The sequence below is a fragment of the Lycorma delicatula genome, chromosome 4 (genome assembly GCF_047948215.1).
Source record: "Lycorma delicatula isolate Av1 chromosome 4, ASM4794821v1, whole genome shotgun sequence".
Taxonomy (NCBI): Eukaryota; Metazoa; Arthropoda; class Insecta; order Hemiptera; family Fulgoridae; genus Lycorma; species Lycorma delicatula.
The window spans coordinates 67600555-67619212 of record NC_134458.1 but is presented as its reverse complement, the minus strand read 5'-3'; the positions used below and the strand labels follow the sequence as shown (position 1 = coordinate 67619212).

General features: G+C 33.9%; 1 protein-coding gene across 1 annotated transcript; it reads right to left on the bottom strand.

Moving 5' to 3' along the window:
- Positions 1-9263: 9263 nt before the first annotated feature.
- On the bottom strand, positions 9264-13375 carry LOC142322869 (uncharacterized). The gene is made up of 2 exons (XM_075361960.1): positions 12895-13375; positions 9264-9323 (listed from the first exon to the last, which is right to left on the bottom strand). The coding sequence occupies exons 1-2, from the start codon at positions 13274-13276 to the stop codon at positions 9304-9306; spliced, it is 402 nt and encodes a 133-aa protein (XP_075218075.1). The 5' UTR covers positions 13277-13375; the 3' UTR covers positions 9264-9303.
- Positions 13376-18658: the final 5283 nt, after the last annotated feature.

The window sequence follows — 18658 nt, the reverse complement described above, 5'->3', positions numbered from 1 at the left end:
TTATTTTAATACATCATACGAAAGAAAAATAACAAAGATAAATAGCCACAAAAACTAACAAGATTTCATGCAAAACAGATGGCGGGGACGTAAGAGAAAATACCTATTCATTTCCGTTCATACATCTTTAAATATTGCATTTATTTAAGTACTATTTTTGTTTCTTATGCATCAGGTCGATTTTTTATTAAATAAAAAGGTGTTTGTTAAGAAAAATTTGTCTCCGCCACCCTTCTGATGAGGAATTCTGGCTTTCTTAAATTTTGACTGATTTTTCTAAAGGTATTTAACACTAAATCACGCTTTCATTAGTATAAAAAGCCGAATAAAACAACATGCAAAAAAGAATTACTTTATCACATTTTATTTTTTTTAATTTAAAGTTTCAGTTACATCGGGCACTAAGAAAACACCGACAGTCAAGGATCTACAAATTAATCTATAGTGACTCTAAAAGCTGTTACATCAGACAAACCGGACGTACAATCAATGATAAATGAAAGAACATAAAAAATACATACAGAACATTACATAAAAAATACTTGAATCAGCTTTTGAAATCACCTCATAGATGTAAGAAACAAATTAAAAACCGAACTAAAATTGTGTATGTTATTCACGATCGCCGAAATCCCTCCGTCCTGAAATTTCTATCCGAAACTTGTTGAGATTATTTTAATTTAATAAGTAATCAAAATCATATCGTTTTGGTTTTGTGGTATCGGCAGATACCCTCAACACTTGGTGTTCGTACATGGAAATAAACACAGATTTACCGAGAGCACCTTATGTATATTTCTAATTCATTGAGGCAATTCTAGTTTATATTTTTTTAAATTTACTTATTTTTGCCCCGGGTCTTTTTAATGTAGTATTATTTTTGATTTTTATTATAAAATCTGTTCTAATGCGTAATTTTGTTTAAAATGTAACGGTAAAGTTTTTAAAAACTGCATGAACATTAAATCGTATTCTAATAAATGATGTTAATAAATTATATTTTTATTATCATATAATCTCCGTTTTGTATTCTTGTTTTCAATACAACATATTTTTCATTAAAATAATAATATATTAAAATAATATTTGCCATCTTCAAACTGAACAAGATGTCAACAAATAACACAAGTCAACAAAAAAAAGGTTTTTTCTGTTTCTTGCGTTAATTAAGGTGTGTCTTATAGTATTTATTGAGCTGATTTAAATCTGTAATCCAAATTTTAATGGAGGGCAAAGTGTTTTAGTTAATGGATTTAAAAAAGCTGATTTTTTTCAGGAATTATACGAGTATAGCATATGGTGTGATATTGTTTTACTTAATATCTGCTTTTTCTTTAGTTTACTCCTGTATTAAGCCCCTGTAATGTATCTTTTCAGTCTCTATAAGCATATTCGGGCTCCATTTTTTCTGGTAGCATGTTTCTATCATTGATATATCCTGATGAAAATCTTCACCGAGCTCATCATTTACATGGCCAAATTAGGTGGAAAAATGTCAAAATGTGAATGCAACATATGTATTTTTAGAGATATATAGCACCCCAGTTTTTTTAATAATATTTAGTAAGTTCACTCACTAATGATACAGAGTTATCAACCTTCTTTTCTCCCAGGAATGATATAACAATATTTTGAAATAATACCTATGCCGCTTTCTCAGATTCATTCAAACTCAGAATCCTTTATTAGCTTACGTATCTGCGGTCCAAAAAATATTTCTTCTTTGATTTTTTCCTCATTTATCCTAGGAAAGTTGTTCTTGAGGTATAAAAAACCATGTCCATTAAGACCCTTTGCTTTGCCAAAATTTTTCATCAACCAAACTTTTATGTGCAGTGGTGGAAGATACACATTCTTCAAGAGTTTGACAAATAACATTTTTTTGGCCAACTATAAGGGCTTTTCTCTTCACCCAGGCTTTTTTAATGCAGTAGTTTTTCCTCTTTCTACTGCTTCACCCACATAAGAAACAACAGTACTTATTATAAACTAGTGGCAACTTTAGGTCTCCACTTACATGCCAAGAATAATTTTCATTCTGTAGCACCATCAATAAAAATGTTATATTGCCATACATCTCCTTCGTTTGTGCTGCATAAGCCAGAAGAATTTATATTTTCTCATTTCCATTGTAAGGAAGGAACGCTTTCATACTGTTTTTAAAGGAATCTATAAACAATAACCATTCCTTAGGATTGTGATGCGGTCCTAGTAAACCCAATAAAGAATTTCCAGCATTGCAGTACAATATAGTATCTTGTAAGTAGAATAGGTACTGAAATTCATGCCACCTAACTCGGAAAAACATATTTCAGTCCACTTTCGAGGAGTTCCAGTCTTTTACCTTGAAGCCAATTACTCTGACTGAATTTTTGACAAATTAGGATAACAAACCAGAACATTAAGTAATCACTCCCAGAACATTAAGTAATTTTGTGATGTTCAGTGTTCTCACCTTGGAAGATGAGAATACTGAACAATGGAGTACATTGTTACAGGGCGTGGGGATATTTGTTAATAATTGTGTAATAGTAAAAGCAACTATAAAAATTAAAAAAACACGACTGCCATAAAATAAATAAATAAATAAATTGGCCTGAAAAAACGACATAAATCGAACTAAAAAAAAGAAAACTAGGTATGGAAGAAAGGACTAAACATTGTTATGCAGTATCTAATTAAATAAAATAATGGGTGACCCATCAACTTTCCGAGAGTTTTAATTTGTTTAAGTATATTTTTCATGTTGTAGAAATAGCAGGCATTTAAGTTTTTCTAGTGATTAAGTCCTCACCAGGCCTTACATCTTATTAAAACTTATAAAATGGAATTGATAACAGAACTACACCATTTTTTCTGCACGAATTTATCGATTGAATTCAGGAATTTATGTGTGAAGTTACGGTTGTCTAAGATAACGAGGGCTGGCTGTGTTTTGATGCATTTAGTGTGAAAAGTGTTTCAAGAAACTTAAAAATTCTTCACTAGAAACCAACCGCTTAAGATTAGTTGCCCTGATGAAACCAAGAAACCCTCCAGCGATGAAATGTTCTTTGGTAGTATTAAGAAAGGTGAAATACTGTTACCGATGGTATTTAGTGTATATTATTTTAACCAAATTCCAACGTTTGGTTAAAATTGAAAATTCGACTTTTTTATACCCTTCAGTGCAATAACATTAGAAGGACGCTCCACTGCCGTTAAACCAGATTCATCTATATTCCACACTTGATGGTATTGAGAGCTTGTAAAGTTGTAAAGTTGATCAGAAAAGCTGAAAAATTATGTGACATTATACTGATTAAATGCGAAATCTTTTGCTAGCCGTAACTCTAAAACAAAGCGTTTCCAAACCTATGTTTATATGAACTTTTTTCATTATTTTTACCAGTAGAACAAGTATTGAAAATTTCTTTGTTTATTCGTGGGACATTCTGTATAACATTTTTCAGTTATTCCATCTTCGTTATCTTTTCCTTTTTCCATCTTTGCTGTTTTCACATAATCTATATGTTTTTCTATTCTTTTTCACTAATATTTTTGGGTTTATAGTCACAATAAGTATCGCATCTATCATTTTCGGTCGGAATAGAAATAAGTTAAGGTCTTCAAAGAAGGTGTAAAATTTAGATTAGCTGACAGGTGTTACTTTATCTTGATACACTTAGAAACGTAGTCATCATTAAGGTGTTTTTCGAAGAAAAATTTGGCTTTAAATACAACTCTGAGGTTTTTTCTGCAGTAATGGTTTAGTAGTTTGGGCAATTCATCAAAACATTCTGAAGGTATGTATTTCCTTCTCTTCTTTCCTTTCATTTTAACCTTGCTTGATTCGTGGTAGGTCATTGTCTGGTTTCGGTCCTGTGTTTGTTGATTATTACTTTTTTCATTACAATTATTCGAGCTGGTATTTGAGTTTTCAGGATAGTGTTTTTTGTATCTAGTCATGCACCATCTTTCGTTCAAATCGAGAGTATTCAGAAAAGTTTTTTTACAGACTGTCTGTTTCATTTCATTCAATTTTAAGGTATAAATATAATAATTTGAGCGAAAAGATAGATTTCCAGGTTTTACTGGGGTTTTTTTGTAGGAACTACATCTACCAGAGAAAAAACCTAAATTAATTTTTCTTTCCAAGAATAAACTAAAAATTTGTTGCCTGCCTAATCTTGTAAATTTTTCACATTGCAGTTTGATGTTATTCTACATTTTTCAGAAGTACCGTTCAAACGTTTTAATACACTAAACATAATACACAAAATAAAATAGACTTTTAAGCACGTTAAAAGTTAAAGAAAGATTTAATCACAAAAAAAACTGGATAACATAGCTGAAATGGAGGTTAGCTTTTCATAGTTTATCATTATAGTTTATTAGTTAGTTTATCATCCGTGGCATTAAAACTCTTTTGATACTTGCAATATGAGCTAACTCAGCTTTAGATTTTTTATCATCGTACTGGAATTTGGCTGATTCTGGTTGCTATACTAGATAATAAACAAATTTTGTTAAGTGTTTTTATGCGAAGTCATCGAAGAAGGTTGGTTCAAAAAAAAGAAATTGTATCTTCCTACGTAATTGAGATAAATTATTAATCGGAATGCAAAACAATCAGAATATCATTAAGTTTTTTAGCTGTGACCTTGAGCCGGTGTGCAACGGCACAACACCTCTGTGCCACTGTCATTCAGGGCAATGCCGACAGTTCAGCAGAAAGCACAGAGCGTTTTGTATAAATCAGTTATAGCTACTCAACGGCCTTTCCGGTTATGGCAATGATCCCCTCATGCAAACAGCAATAGATGCTGGTACGAGCAGTTTAAGGAATCTGGCAACGTGGAAATGAAAACGTCCCCCGGTCGGCCAAAATCGAGTTACAAAAAGTAGTTGAGCGTATACGCCAAAGTTGTTTAAAAAGCCATAAAAAACCAATTTTTAGGCAAAGTTTATAGTTAGGAATTTCAAAGACAACTATTCAAAATGTTTTGCACAAACGTTTACGCCTTCACGCTTACAAAATTCAGCTTAAACATCAAATTAAACATACAGATCGTCCTAAACGTGTTGAATTCGCAAGTAAAATGCTTAATAACATTGACGATGACGAAACGTTTTTAAAACGTGTTATGTTTACGGATGAAGCGACTTTTCAGTGGTTGTGTATACCGGCATAATTATAGGATAAAACTTTAGAGATCTCGGCAACCAAATGAAATAATTGAGTATGTCAGAGACGTCCCAAAAATAAACGAGTTTAATATCCGATCGTGTGATTGGCTCATTCTTTTTTCATGAGCCTACTATCACAGGGAATATTTATTCAGACATTCTACAACTGTACGTTTTCCAGCAAGTTGACCAAATCGAACAAGAAAGTAAGGTTTCTGTAATGTTTCAAAAGATGGTGTGCCCCCACACTTTCGTCTAGGTGTTCAACACGCTCTCAATGAAAGACTCCCAAATCATTGGATTGGTAGGGCCAGTCCAGTGCTTTGGCCTCCGAGAATCCTAGATTTGACACCCCTAGATGTTTTTGTATGGGAATACTTTAAAAACTTTGTCTACAGTGAAAAAATCAGGGATGTACAATATTCCAGACAACGGATCACCCCTGCTATTACCACAGTTACCCCTGCGATGATCCAGCGGACGTGGGCAGAAGTCGATTATCGGCTGGATGTTTGCAGAGCGACCAACGGAGCTCATATTGAAACATTTTAACGTACGTGAAAAAAAATTTTTGAGTTGATGAATTTAAAGAAAAAAATACTCGTTTTATTAGTTTCTGACATGTGATTTTGTTAAATTTCTGCAGTTTACATTACAAACATTACTTTTTGATGACTCCGTATTTCTGAGAATAATACGAGAAATAATTTTTTCTAATACATGGGATTAGAATCATTGAATAAACGGCCAAAAATGGGTTAAGAAATACACTTAAACCAATTTTGCCTAAAAATTCTCATAATGATATTAAAATGAAGGTTATATATATATATATATATATATATATATTATATATATATATATATACATATACGTATATATATATATATATATATAGTATATACGTATTTTTATGTATGTATATAAATACATACATATGTATACATATATATACTACATAGTATATATATGTATAGTTTATACAATCTATTTTTAAGAAGAATTTTTTTAATTAATGTTTAGGTAAATGTAATAAAATAGTCTTATGTATGATAATAAATCTATTATAAATCCTTATAAGATATCCTTAATTATATGAAATGCGGTAAAAGCAGTTTAATATTTATTTCTTTATTTATTTTTTTAATGGACAGAATGATATATTATGAACCATCTCTTTACGGATATAAAGAGGGTTTAAGAGGACAGTTATCAAATTCAACGTTTCAGTTTTAAGATAAATAGAGAGCCGTCCCGTAATCATTAATAACATAATATATTCACCCCCGGTTATTTCAGAGGGAATATCACATATAATGAATAAGACGGGGGGGTATCTAGTATCCGCCTGCTGCTACACCTCGGCCTTAGAACGAAGAGTAAAACATACGAAGAATAAACGGGATAGGAGAAGTAGGGAGAAAGATGATATCGTTTTAAGGGCGGTGGCGGCGAATAGGGTAGGGAAAGAGGAAGCGCAGGGCTGTAGAGGAGGAGGGGTTGAAATTGAGTCTGTCGGAGGATTTATTGGAGCAATTCATTGTATAAACGTTTATGTGGCGTCGGCCATTTTGGTTCGTATTCGATAACACCGGCTGATAATTGAGATAGAAAATTACCCTTATATAACTACGTTCTGTAGTCGTCTAGCGCCTACATATACACAGAAACACATATATAATATATACCCCGCACACAGTCTGCTGTACGTAACAAAACCCCGCTTGCACTTACTGTCCCTCCTAAACGTTATTTGCCACCGACATTCAACGGCACCGCGCGTACACACACATACACTCTTACTTGTTTATCGTCTGGCGATAAACATTGTAATTATAAAGCTTATATTTAAAAATGCTAAAACGAGACCGTAAAAATGAAATGGAATAAAGCGAAACGGATTCATCATCAGTAAAAAAACAAGGTCGAACTATTAAGAGATAAGAATTTATAAATTGTATTATCGGTGTTTATATACGTAGTTGCTTAACCCGAATTAATTACCTTTTGTAATTATAATTACTAATTAAATAATTCGGTTTATAGGGCCAGGTCCTTTCCCGTACTGTATCGCAGGATTACTATAAGAAATCTTTAGTAAGATAGAGTATTATGTCGTAAAATAAAAGTTTAAATTTTACTTATAGCGGAAGAATATCAAAACAGTAATAATTTATCCTGTTAAACAATTTTATAAAATCTTCTGTTTTAATACTACGTACACAAAGGATTTACTTTGAAACAGACATTTTCTTTTAAAAATTCGAACTTCTTTCTTTTTCGAAAGAGTTCGCTTAATTTGTTACGAAAAAGTTAGCAGAAGTCGAAAATAAAATAATAAAAATAACTTAATCTTTTTTTTTTTTTTAGTTTAAAATATTCACTACACCAAACCAGACAAAACATATATTTTCGTGTGAAACAACGTAATACTTCTCCTGCAAGAAGAGACACCTTATAAAAAAAGCCTGTTTTTCATCTTCTACTTTTAATAAATTGTCGAACGATCTAAAAGATCTCCATTTCGATTTATTTAAAATGAAATAAAAAGCCTTTCTTTAACGAAAATATCGTCACTCTGTCGATGAGTTTTTAAATAACTGTCTATAATTAAATAAATTTGAATTTTCTTTTTACTAGATTACCGTCTATTTTAAATTCATATAAAAATATTTTGTTAACTGCGTCTTAATAATTACAAATCTACTGTGTAACGGTTTGATAAATTTTATTATCTTCACCTATTTACATCTTTATTATTTCGTTAAATAATTTACTTTTCAACCAACGAACAGTTTCGTTATTGAATTCATTATGTATGTGAATTTTTTTGTCTCGGATTCGGATTAATTATCGTTAGAAGATTACAGAAATACTAATGGCGGCGATCAGCCTTCGGGTTCACCTCAAAATGGCCACCAAAATAAAATTTTGTAATAAACATTACGAAATAACGGTGTAAGCTATCAAGTCGGTATAACGCACTAACGTAAGGTTTAATCTAATGCATAAAATATATAAATATCAGTTTTTTAAATGAAGTGTAAAACTCCAAAATGGTGGAAAAACTAATTTTTTTAATAATTAAAAAAAATATATATATGCATATGCTATAAAACCGCCAATACACGAAAAAAGTAAATTATATTAATTTAGCGTATGTAGTGTAAATAGAAATTAGAGATAATAACTTCGTTAGAAATAATTAATAATTGAAAGAACAGTAATAAGAATGTTCATTTGGGAAAGTCTTACTGTACTTTTCATTAGTAACTGGTTTGTATTGTTGGTTATAATCACTAACTTTTTGATCATTGTTCAGCAAATATAGTTAATAATTTTGTAATTTATAATTCTACTCTAATCAAAACTTGGTTAGAGCAGAATTAGCTACGATTTCCCTTGATCTTTTCAAGCAAAAGGTTCTTTTCTTTTCGGTCAATTTCTTTTAGTTATCAGTCAAGTGGTTCATTTACTATTACTAACGTTGTCGGTGTCATGTATAATTATGTACATTTTATATATATATATGTCGGAGAGGCGAAGAGATTTGTCAGGGATTCAACGTTTTGTGTTTCACTCATTTTTATTATTACAAGTGGAGAATATATAAGATTATAATAAAGTTCAATTAATAAAAATGAGTATATAACTCGTACAATGAAATAATTACGAATGATAATTATCACTTATCAATAACTCAGTAGTACACGAATTATAATATAAGATTAATTCAATTTAGAATTCAAATAATATTAAAACAACTTGCGATAGACCGAGGCTCAGGGAAATAACGAATTCGCGATCACCAGGACGTCTGTTCGATCTGGGTTCCAAAGCAAGACTCCCTTTTCTCAATATTCTCAAATAATATACCTACTGCATATTTCCTTTTCCTTATTAATTTTATGATACCCCTATCGTCCTGGGATCCCGACTACGTTGACAACCATGTGCCTACCTAGGCCTAAGCCTACCGCAATAAAACAATTTAAACCTTATTTTACAAAATATTTCAAGTAATAGTACATTTCTTAAAACTACTAAAAATACAGATATTCTAAAGAATATTCTCATCGTTTTGTCGGAAGATACTCCACTGTACTTTATTCTCCGACACGGCCATTCTGACAATCACACGCCCTCGGGTGTATCTAAAACATTGAGTTACAGTGGTATTTTAATTTTTGTTTTCAACTGACCTCGGTCATTATAAAGCATTTTACAATAGTTAAAGTACAAAAGATAGATTCAGAAGTCCTCTCGAGTAACAGAAATCCATTAATTATTCATTATCCTAAATAGTCATCGTACAGTACTCAAGAGATCGAAAAGCCATCAATCATTATTCCTTATCATTTAACTGTCAAATAAGATTTTATTTCCTCCACCAATAGACCTCTGCACTATCTCTAGGCTACCCTGTATGCCACATACAGTATCATACATATTCTGTAGTTGCCACAACTACCTGCCCGACACATCATCAGGGGCCCATCGCGCCCTGATCAAACTAACATTAGCCACTAATTTAGTTTGCAGTTACGACTACACACTGATGCATGTGCGAAAAATAAAAATGCCAGGTCCACGACCTGCTGCCAGCCATTAGTGCATTGCGTCATTGGTGGTCTCTTTTTAAACCATAGTCCCTGTTTCAGGACCAACATCAACAGTCTCCTCGGCACAACTTTCATTGTCCGAGGAAACATCCAACTCATTAGGAATATAATTCTCAGGCATTTCTCTCAACTTATCATGACTATACTTATAACTTCTACTACTACTTAAAGATTTTAGTGTGTACCTGTCGTTATCAAGTAATTCTGTTACTACGAATGGACCTCTAAATTTCCTATTGAGTTTCGTTTGATTACGTTCTTCGTTCTTAATCAAAACGTGATCTCCTATTTTAAACTTATTAACCTTCGCTTTATTTTTATCAAATCTACTCTTCTCATAATTAGCATTTTCCTCTATACTTTCAATCGCTCGTTGTCTTACATTAGAGATATCAATTTCATTTTCGTTGTCATCAACTAACAACCCGTAAGGTCTTGCCTTCTTACCAATTAATAATTCTAACGCACTAGATTTGGTGATACGATTCGCGGTTGAGTTTAAAGCTAGCTGAACTTCACCAATGGCGTCTTGCCATGGACGATTATTAGACTCAACAGCAGTGAACATATTTTTTTAACGTACTCTTTACACGCTCTACTTGACCATTTGCCCTACTAGTACCTGTAGCTATTAAATGTAAATTAATATTTAAAGATTTACAAAAGTCTTTAAAATCTTTCCCAGTAAAACATCTACCTTGATCGGCAATCACACGAGCGGGAACTCCCAATATAAATATTGAAGCCTTTAAAGCTTTAATAACACTATTACAGTCAATTTTTCTGGTGTGATGTAAATAAACTTATTTGGTAAAACCATCTATAATAACAATAATGTATTCTTTAGTATTATTTTTACCGCTCAATTTACCTGTAATATCTATATGCACAGTATGCCAAGGTATGCGGGTCTTAGGGATGGGATGTAATTCAGCTTGAATTTTACCTGACTGAGCTTTAGAGAGTTTACAAGTAATACAATTGTCAACAAATTTACGTACGTATTTAGACATACCTTCAAACCAGTAATACTCATAAACCTTATCGAGTGTTTTATCCCAACCTAAGTGCATAACAGACTCATGTACATGGTTAATGACGGACCACCGAAATGCTCTGGGTACAATCGGCAAACAAAGGGTTTCGCCTTTTCTCTGTATTTTCCGGTATAGCGTACCGGCTTTAATTTCATAAGATTTTAAGAGATCTTCCGATAGCTCATCGCTTTGCAATTTGGTGACTATTTCCGAAATTTCCGAGTCACGCTGTTGTTCAGCAAGAAGCCAATCAACCGATATTTCCGCGAGGTTAACGCGTTTCTCTTCAATTTTATTAACCTGTTTTGGTAAATCGGACAAAGGGTTTCGAGAGAAGAAATCCGCGTGCGACATACGTTTGCCTTCTCTATAAACTATATCGAACTGAAAAGCCTGTAAATAAGCCCACCACCTATGGACTCTATCATTAAGATCAATCTTATTTTGAGAAGATTTCAATGAATTACAATCAGTTACAACAGTAAATTGTCGTCCATGCAAGTAATGCCGAAAATGTTTAATAGATTTAACAACGGCCATAGTTTCGAGTTCGTAAGAATGATACCTGGACTCGGCTGGGCTTGTCCTTTTACTAAAGTATTCAATAACTTTATTTTTACCGTCTACTTTATGCATGAGTATTGCTCCGTACCCATCGGAACTAGCATCGGTATGCAGTTCTATAGGATAATCCGGGTCAAAGATAATTAAGACGGGTTCGTTGGTCAAAGTATGAATTACTTTTTGTCGGGCGTTTTCATGTGTATCAGTCCACTCAATATATTTTTTACCTGAGGTAAGAGCATATAACGGTTTCATGATTTGTGAAAACTTAGGGAGAAACCGTCGGAAATAAGATGCAAGGCCAATAAACTGTCTAAGCTGAGTAACGGTCCTTGGAGCGGGTAACATTGTTAAAGAGTTTATTTTACGAGGGTTTGGACGAACTTGTCCTTCTTGAATCTCATACCCAAGGTATGAAACAGATGTTTTGAGAAAAGAACATTTTGAAAAATTAAATGAGAATCCCGCATCTATAAGAATTTTTAATACCACTCGAAGTCTTTCAAACGCTTCTTCTATCGTATCTGCAATTATCAGTACATCGTCTAGATAAACTACAACGAAAGTGTACGCGAGCTCACCCAATGCCTTTAAAATTGCTCTTTGAAAAACCGAAGGAGCATTTTTCAAGCCGAATGGCATTGTTAAAAATTCAAATTGACCATCAGGAGTAACAAATGCCGTACGTTCTATAGATTCCGAATGTATAGGAATTTGATGGAAACCACTGGCCATATCTAAACTAATGTAGAATTTAGCCTTTCTAAGTCTCGGTATTTGATCTAAAATAAGTGGCAAAGGAAATTTGTCTGCAACTGTATTTTTATTTAATTCACGATAATCGACACATAAACGATCCGATCCGTCTTTTTTCTTGACTAGTAAGATAGGACTAGCAAACGGTGAATTGCTAGGACGAATAACATTAGCTTCAAGTAACTCATTTATTCTTTCTCTAACTATTTGTCTCTCTTCTACACTAAGTCTATATGGTCTTCTCTGTACCGTAACGTTTGTATCTATTAAACGTATGTCAAGTTCACCACTGTTGACGCGAGTACGAGGAAAACCCGTAATAAAAGAACTTTCATACTCTTTTAAGATTGAAACTAATCTTATTTTATCATTTTTATCAACATCTGTATCAACATTATCAAAATTTATAATTTCGAATTTACTACATTCATTTACTACTTTAGATTTACAGATTTTAAAATTATTTTGAGAAATATTTACTTCAAAACCCAAGCTCAAAATTTCTCGACCAATTAAAATATTATAACTCAAATATTCATCTGGGACAACGTGAAAAAGAATCTCTAATGTAAACAAATCCATAATTACAATAGACAAAATTTGCATGCTACAATTTACTACAACATTTCCGATGCCTTTCAAAATTATTAATTCATTAATTCTACGTCCAGAAAACTTAATCGCTATCGATTCCTTTATTAATGAGCATTCCGCTCCTGAATCAAAACAATATGGAAACGACTCACCAAGATGGTTTAGAATACCAGTAGGAGCTGCAACTGTGCAAAGATTCACACGGCGTTCGACGCTACCATTCTCCTTGTTGTTCCCTGGACCGCTACGGCTGCTACCTGGAGCCGTACAGTTTGGCGCAATATGACCAGCTACCCCACATTTGAAACACGTCACATTGCGCGATGAAGAGGATGATTCTTTGGAGCCACGATGGTTACTGCTTTGCTCCGCTTGCTTCTTCTTAAGTTTAGGACACTCAAACTTTTTGTGACCTATTTCCCCACAGAAATGGCACTTCCCTGAAGCTGCTGGCTTAAAACGCTTCAAATCGGATGTAGATGAGTTATCTGAAGCTGATATTGGTCTTTTTCGGGTGTAGGAAAAGCCTCGCATTTCGCTCAAAAATTCGGCTTCCGTTTTGATGTCGCTAGTTAATGCTACGCGCTCCACTCGATTATCAATATGGGTCAATCGCGCAAGCACAACCGCATTAACTATTTCGTCAACTGTTAAAGACCTCCAGCGGGCCTTTAGCGATGATCGAAGTCGAATGCCAAAGGCGCCGACACTTTCATCCTTGGTTGGTGCCTCCTGATGAATTTTCAGCACAACCGCTGTCGCAGTTTCTTGTCCCCCGAAGCGTGACACAAAAAGTTCTTTTAATTGAGGCCACTGTATACCCGGAATTGCCACTTGGGATAGCTACTGAGCTGCTGAACCTTCCAAAGCTTTGCTAAGCGCAGATATCAATTCACTGCCTTGAAGAGGATTTTCTAATACACACAGTTCTGCTGCAGAGCACCAAGCAACAGAATCCGATCCCGCACTCTCTGGATTAAATCGTGGTAACGCCACACTTTTCTTTGTCGATAATGGCTTTTGCATACAACACTTCATAAACTCAAACAATGTATTCCACTGATCAGGTGATGGACCAGATGGAGACGATCCCACTTCTGATGTCGGAGAGGCGAGGAGATTTGTCAGGGATTCAACGTTTTGTGTTTCACTCATTTTTATTATTACAAGTGGAGAATATATAAGATTATAATAAAGTTCAATTAATAAAAATGAGTAGATAACTCGTACAATGAAATAATTACAAATGATAATTATCACTTATCAATAACTCAGTAGTACACGAATTATAATATAAGATTAATTCAATTTAGAATTCAAATAATATTAAAACAACTTGCGATAGACCGAGGCTCAGGGAAATAACGAATTCGCGATCACCAGGACGTCTGTTCGATCTGGGTTCCAAAGCAAGACTCCCTTTTCTCAATATTCTCAAATAATATACCTACTGCATATTTCCTTTTCCTTATTAATTTTATGATACCCCTATCGTCCTGGGATCCCGACTATGTTGACAACCATGTGCCTACCTAGGCCTAAGCCTACCGCAATAAAACAATTTAAACCTTATTTTACAAAATATTTCAAGTAATAGTACATTTCTTAAAACTACTAAAAATACAGATATTCTAAAGAATATTCTCATCGTTTTGTCGGAAGATACTCCACTGTACTTTATTCTCCGACATATATATATATACACAATTATTATTAATTGAAATAAACGATTTTTTTGTGAACTTAGCATAAAACTTAATTATGACTTTTGAAAAGGCAATTTGCAATGAAAACATGTCACCTCTGGACACATTTTTAGTACTGGAATTTAAAAATGCAGGTGTTGATAACTTTAAATTTTGATCTTGGAAGAAATTTTTAGTAATTTGATGCAAAAATATTTGTAAATTTAAATGTTGCTATAGTTTGGGTAAGGATATTTTTTTATTGGAAAGAAAATTTTTTTCAAAAAAAACCACTTCAGTTTCTTTTTTTTTATAATAAATTGTTATAAATTAGCTCGAAAGATTATTAGTTTATTAAATTACAAAAAAGTCACCTTAGGATACCGTGGCAGTAGCATAATTTAAAAAAAACCCCTTTCGGCACGCCGGAAGACGGAGGTAGATTTCACCCGAGCTAAGTAGGGGATAAAAAAGATTTCCATCTTAAAGTTAAGAAAAACTTAAAATTTACTCAATACGACATGCATGTGAAAAAATATTTCACATGTTTAGCATACTACAAGTCCCATTTTCTTATAATTCAAGCAAAATTTTGGTTATCCCTTGCCGTAAGGGTTGGTCATATCAAAATTTGTTTCAAAGAAAAGATTTAGGTAATGTTTAGAGGGCTAACGACCACTTAAAACCGATTCGATTAAGAGAGGTATGATTTTTTGTCTTCAAAACTCCATTTTTTCCACCCTCTGGGCCAATGGTTGGTGATATCAAAAAACTTTACTTAGATAAGTTTTAGGTCCTTACCCAAAGAATAGAAGGAATTTCAAACGAATTCGATATTTTACTTAATAAGAAAGTTAGACCGATATTTAGTTTTTCGAAAAAGTCCCCCCTCCATTGTCCGATTTTTCCCATTAACGAACTCAACCAAGATTTTTGATCGTTATGTTTTATGTACAAATTTGAAAGTGATTGGCGCAAAATTACGGCAATTATCGCGTCCACAAGAAAGTGAAATATATACATATATAAATGTATATATATATATATAAACGTTTGAACTGACGGTAGTTTTGGAGTGTGGGGGACGTAAAACACGAAGTTATGTCGAAATTTTCCGGAAGTCGAATCATGGTATCCATTACAATAGGTAGTTTTCTTATGAAATCTACCTAAAAAGTAAAATAGCATGTCAGCCCTTCGATAGAATATTATTTGAACGATGTAAAATTATCAGTTCCTATCTTTTGTTTGTTACATATTAAAATCAAAAACATTAGGTCACCCGATACGATATTCGATTTGGTTAGAAACAGGGCTAAGCAGTTATCAAGAATCAAAATCATCGAGTACCTGGACTGTTATAAAACAGCCTAATTGTTTTATAATAAGCCGATATTATTTGAATGTAAATTGTTGCCTATATACAGCGGGATTGGCGGGCCGAAACGCTGTCGCGCTGAAAGATACTAGTATTTGGAAAACTTGAAACTGAAAAAAAACGCAGGGTTATTTTTTCGCTAGAGTTGAATACATTTAAAGATTGTTTTAAAAAAAGGCTCACTATTCGTCTTAGTCTTTCTAACTCTGATAAATACCTGCAATAAAAGATGCTATATAGTTGCTTTCTGTAAGGGTAATCATGCTCTCTATAAGACTGGTCCCTGTTGTTAGTGAATTGAAGGTGTGTAGTACATATAAATATCATCTGCATTCGTGTAGTATCAGCAAGACGACGTAGTATATTCGGCTCGGTAATTAGTGATAGAGAAAAATGCTTCCTTCATCGTATTCCAAGCCTGGGATATTTGTTATTCTTGAGAACGCCATCTACATTTTTGGAAACGAGTTCTATCTCGTGACGGGTTGCATTTAAGCTACTGTTGGTATGGCACTTGTTTTGTTGGTGTGAGGATAGTATTTTTTGTATTTAAAGACTCAATTATGTAATAATCTGAGTGCTTAGCCTACTTGAAGTTAGAAATGGGAGTAGTCTTTGTGTGAAATGTTCGGTGTTAGAGGGACGCGCTTCCGCGAATCCGTTAATTTGATAGTTCAGAGTTGTAAGTTGTGGTAGGTGGTCTTGGGTGGTAAAGGCCATACGAAGGCAATAGTAAACTGTTTAATACACTGATGGAATGAGAGGCCAAGCTAATGAATGTGATATCTCTGATAGTAGGAGAGATAAACCAACTTACCTCCGACTGCATGAGAGAAATAGAGAACCTAGGATTCCATACATGGCAGATCAGATGGAATGGATCATATGATGGCCGTTACATGGATGATATTTTCCCGGAAATAAAAGGTTTTACAATTTGCTAGGTGAGTTCCCCCAATCGGCATATTACTCAGTTTCTGGTTATAATGCTATTAGGGATAAATTGGCTAGGTTTGGCTTCACTGACTTAGGTCTATGCCCGGAATTCGTCCTTCTGCGAATAACACAGTTTCGTAGATCTCTCAACTGACTAACTAAGTCAGTTGAGAGATCTACAAACTAGAGTAGATGGCGAAATTGGAAGAAGCCCAATACAAAGGCGACAGTAAAGTTGAATAAACACACTTATGGAAACGTCTGCTGAGCCATTTGCATCGGTGGAATCCTGACAGAGACCACACTGATGACTATGATATGTAATCAGATTTAGATGGTCTAAAAGACGATGGTCTCCGGTAAAGTTCGTCAGGGCTAGGAACGTAGAGGGTGGTGTGACAACCGGGATCGTCACATCGCAACTCCATAGAGGAAGACCCGCCTTGAGACGATTCCGGTCGCCACACCAGCCCCCCAATCCTAGCCCTGATGGGCTTTAACGGGAGTCGTCTTTTGCCCTTTAACTTTTTACCTCTCATAGTAATAAGCCAGGCCTCGTTGGAATGCTACCGATGTAAGTGGCTCGCTAGATATTTTCATCAGTGAGTTAATGACTCAGCCTTCGCCTTCGCTGTGGGCTTCTTTCGACCTGTAGGACAATCTTTGCTGTCCTACTTCGTTTCCCTCTGAACTAGATAACCGAGTTCGTGGAAGCATGTACCTCGCGCCTATTTCAACACTTCGTCACAAAGCGTATTTCTTCCGCTACGGGGAGTAGGATGTATCCGGTCGTTGGACGTGCTCGTTGCTTTTCCCCTTTCTTTTTTATTTTTAACCGATTTCTCGGCCTCGTATATCCTGCATTTATATATATATATATATATATAAATGTATATATATATATATATATATATATATATATATAAATATATTTATATATATCGTCTAATCTGTTTCATACGGGTAATCATCATTTTCCTTTGCAAACTTCCTTCCGAAACCGAATTCATCAGTTCTGTATGCATTTTTTCCTGTTTAGCCTCCGGGAATCAGCGTCAGGTATTACTTCAGAGGATGATATGTATGAGTGTAAGTGAAGCGTGGTCGTCTCAAGTCGACCATTTCTGAGATGTTTGTTTAATTGAAACCCAAGCAAAAAAGAACACCGGTATCCACGATCTAGTAATCAAATCCGTATAACAGTAACTGTCTTTACTAGGATTTGAACGTTAGAACTCTCGACTTCGAAATACGCTGATTTGCGAAGACGTGTTCACCACTAGACCAACCCGGTGTGTAAGTCCTGGATGATTAAATATAAGGCTCATCCCCTTGTTATTTTTACGAGATCATGCCTCAAATATCTCTTTTATCTAAACGGTCTTAAAATTTTATCATTTTGAACTTACTGAACATTTTGAACATCCATCTAATTTTTGACATTTTAATAATACAGCGGGTCAAGATTCTGTATTCCTTGTATCCCTTATTTTCGTTTTGGCCATATTTTGCTGCGTAAAGAAATATACTCGAAAAAATATTTTTAAGAAGTTCTGTCCGATTTTTAGATCTGGTTTTACCTAACCGAATCGTTTTCCGCATAAAAGCCTGCCTTACTCGTGTTGATCTGATTTTAATACCTTTTTTATTTCAACCATTCTTTAAAATTTTACTATATAAATAACAATATCGTGCTACTTGCGGTATATTTGGTCACTTATCTTAATATCTATTTCCTCCTGATTACTTTTACGAGTTATTTCACGAGCGAGTACTTTATAAATTATTGAAGATATTCTTTACCGACTTAAAAATAAAATCAAAATTAATCATTTTTCCCCGTTTTAATACCGGTGAACACTGAGTGAACACCGGTGAACCTGATCATTTCGTTTCCTTATCTTAATATTGTTTATT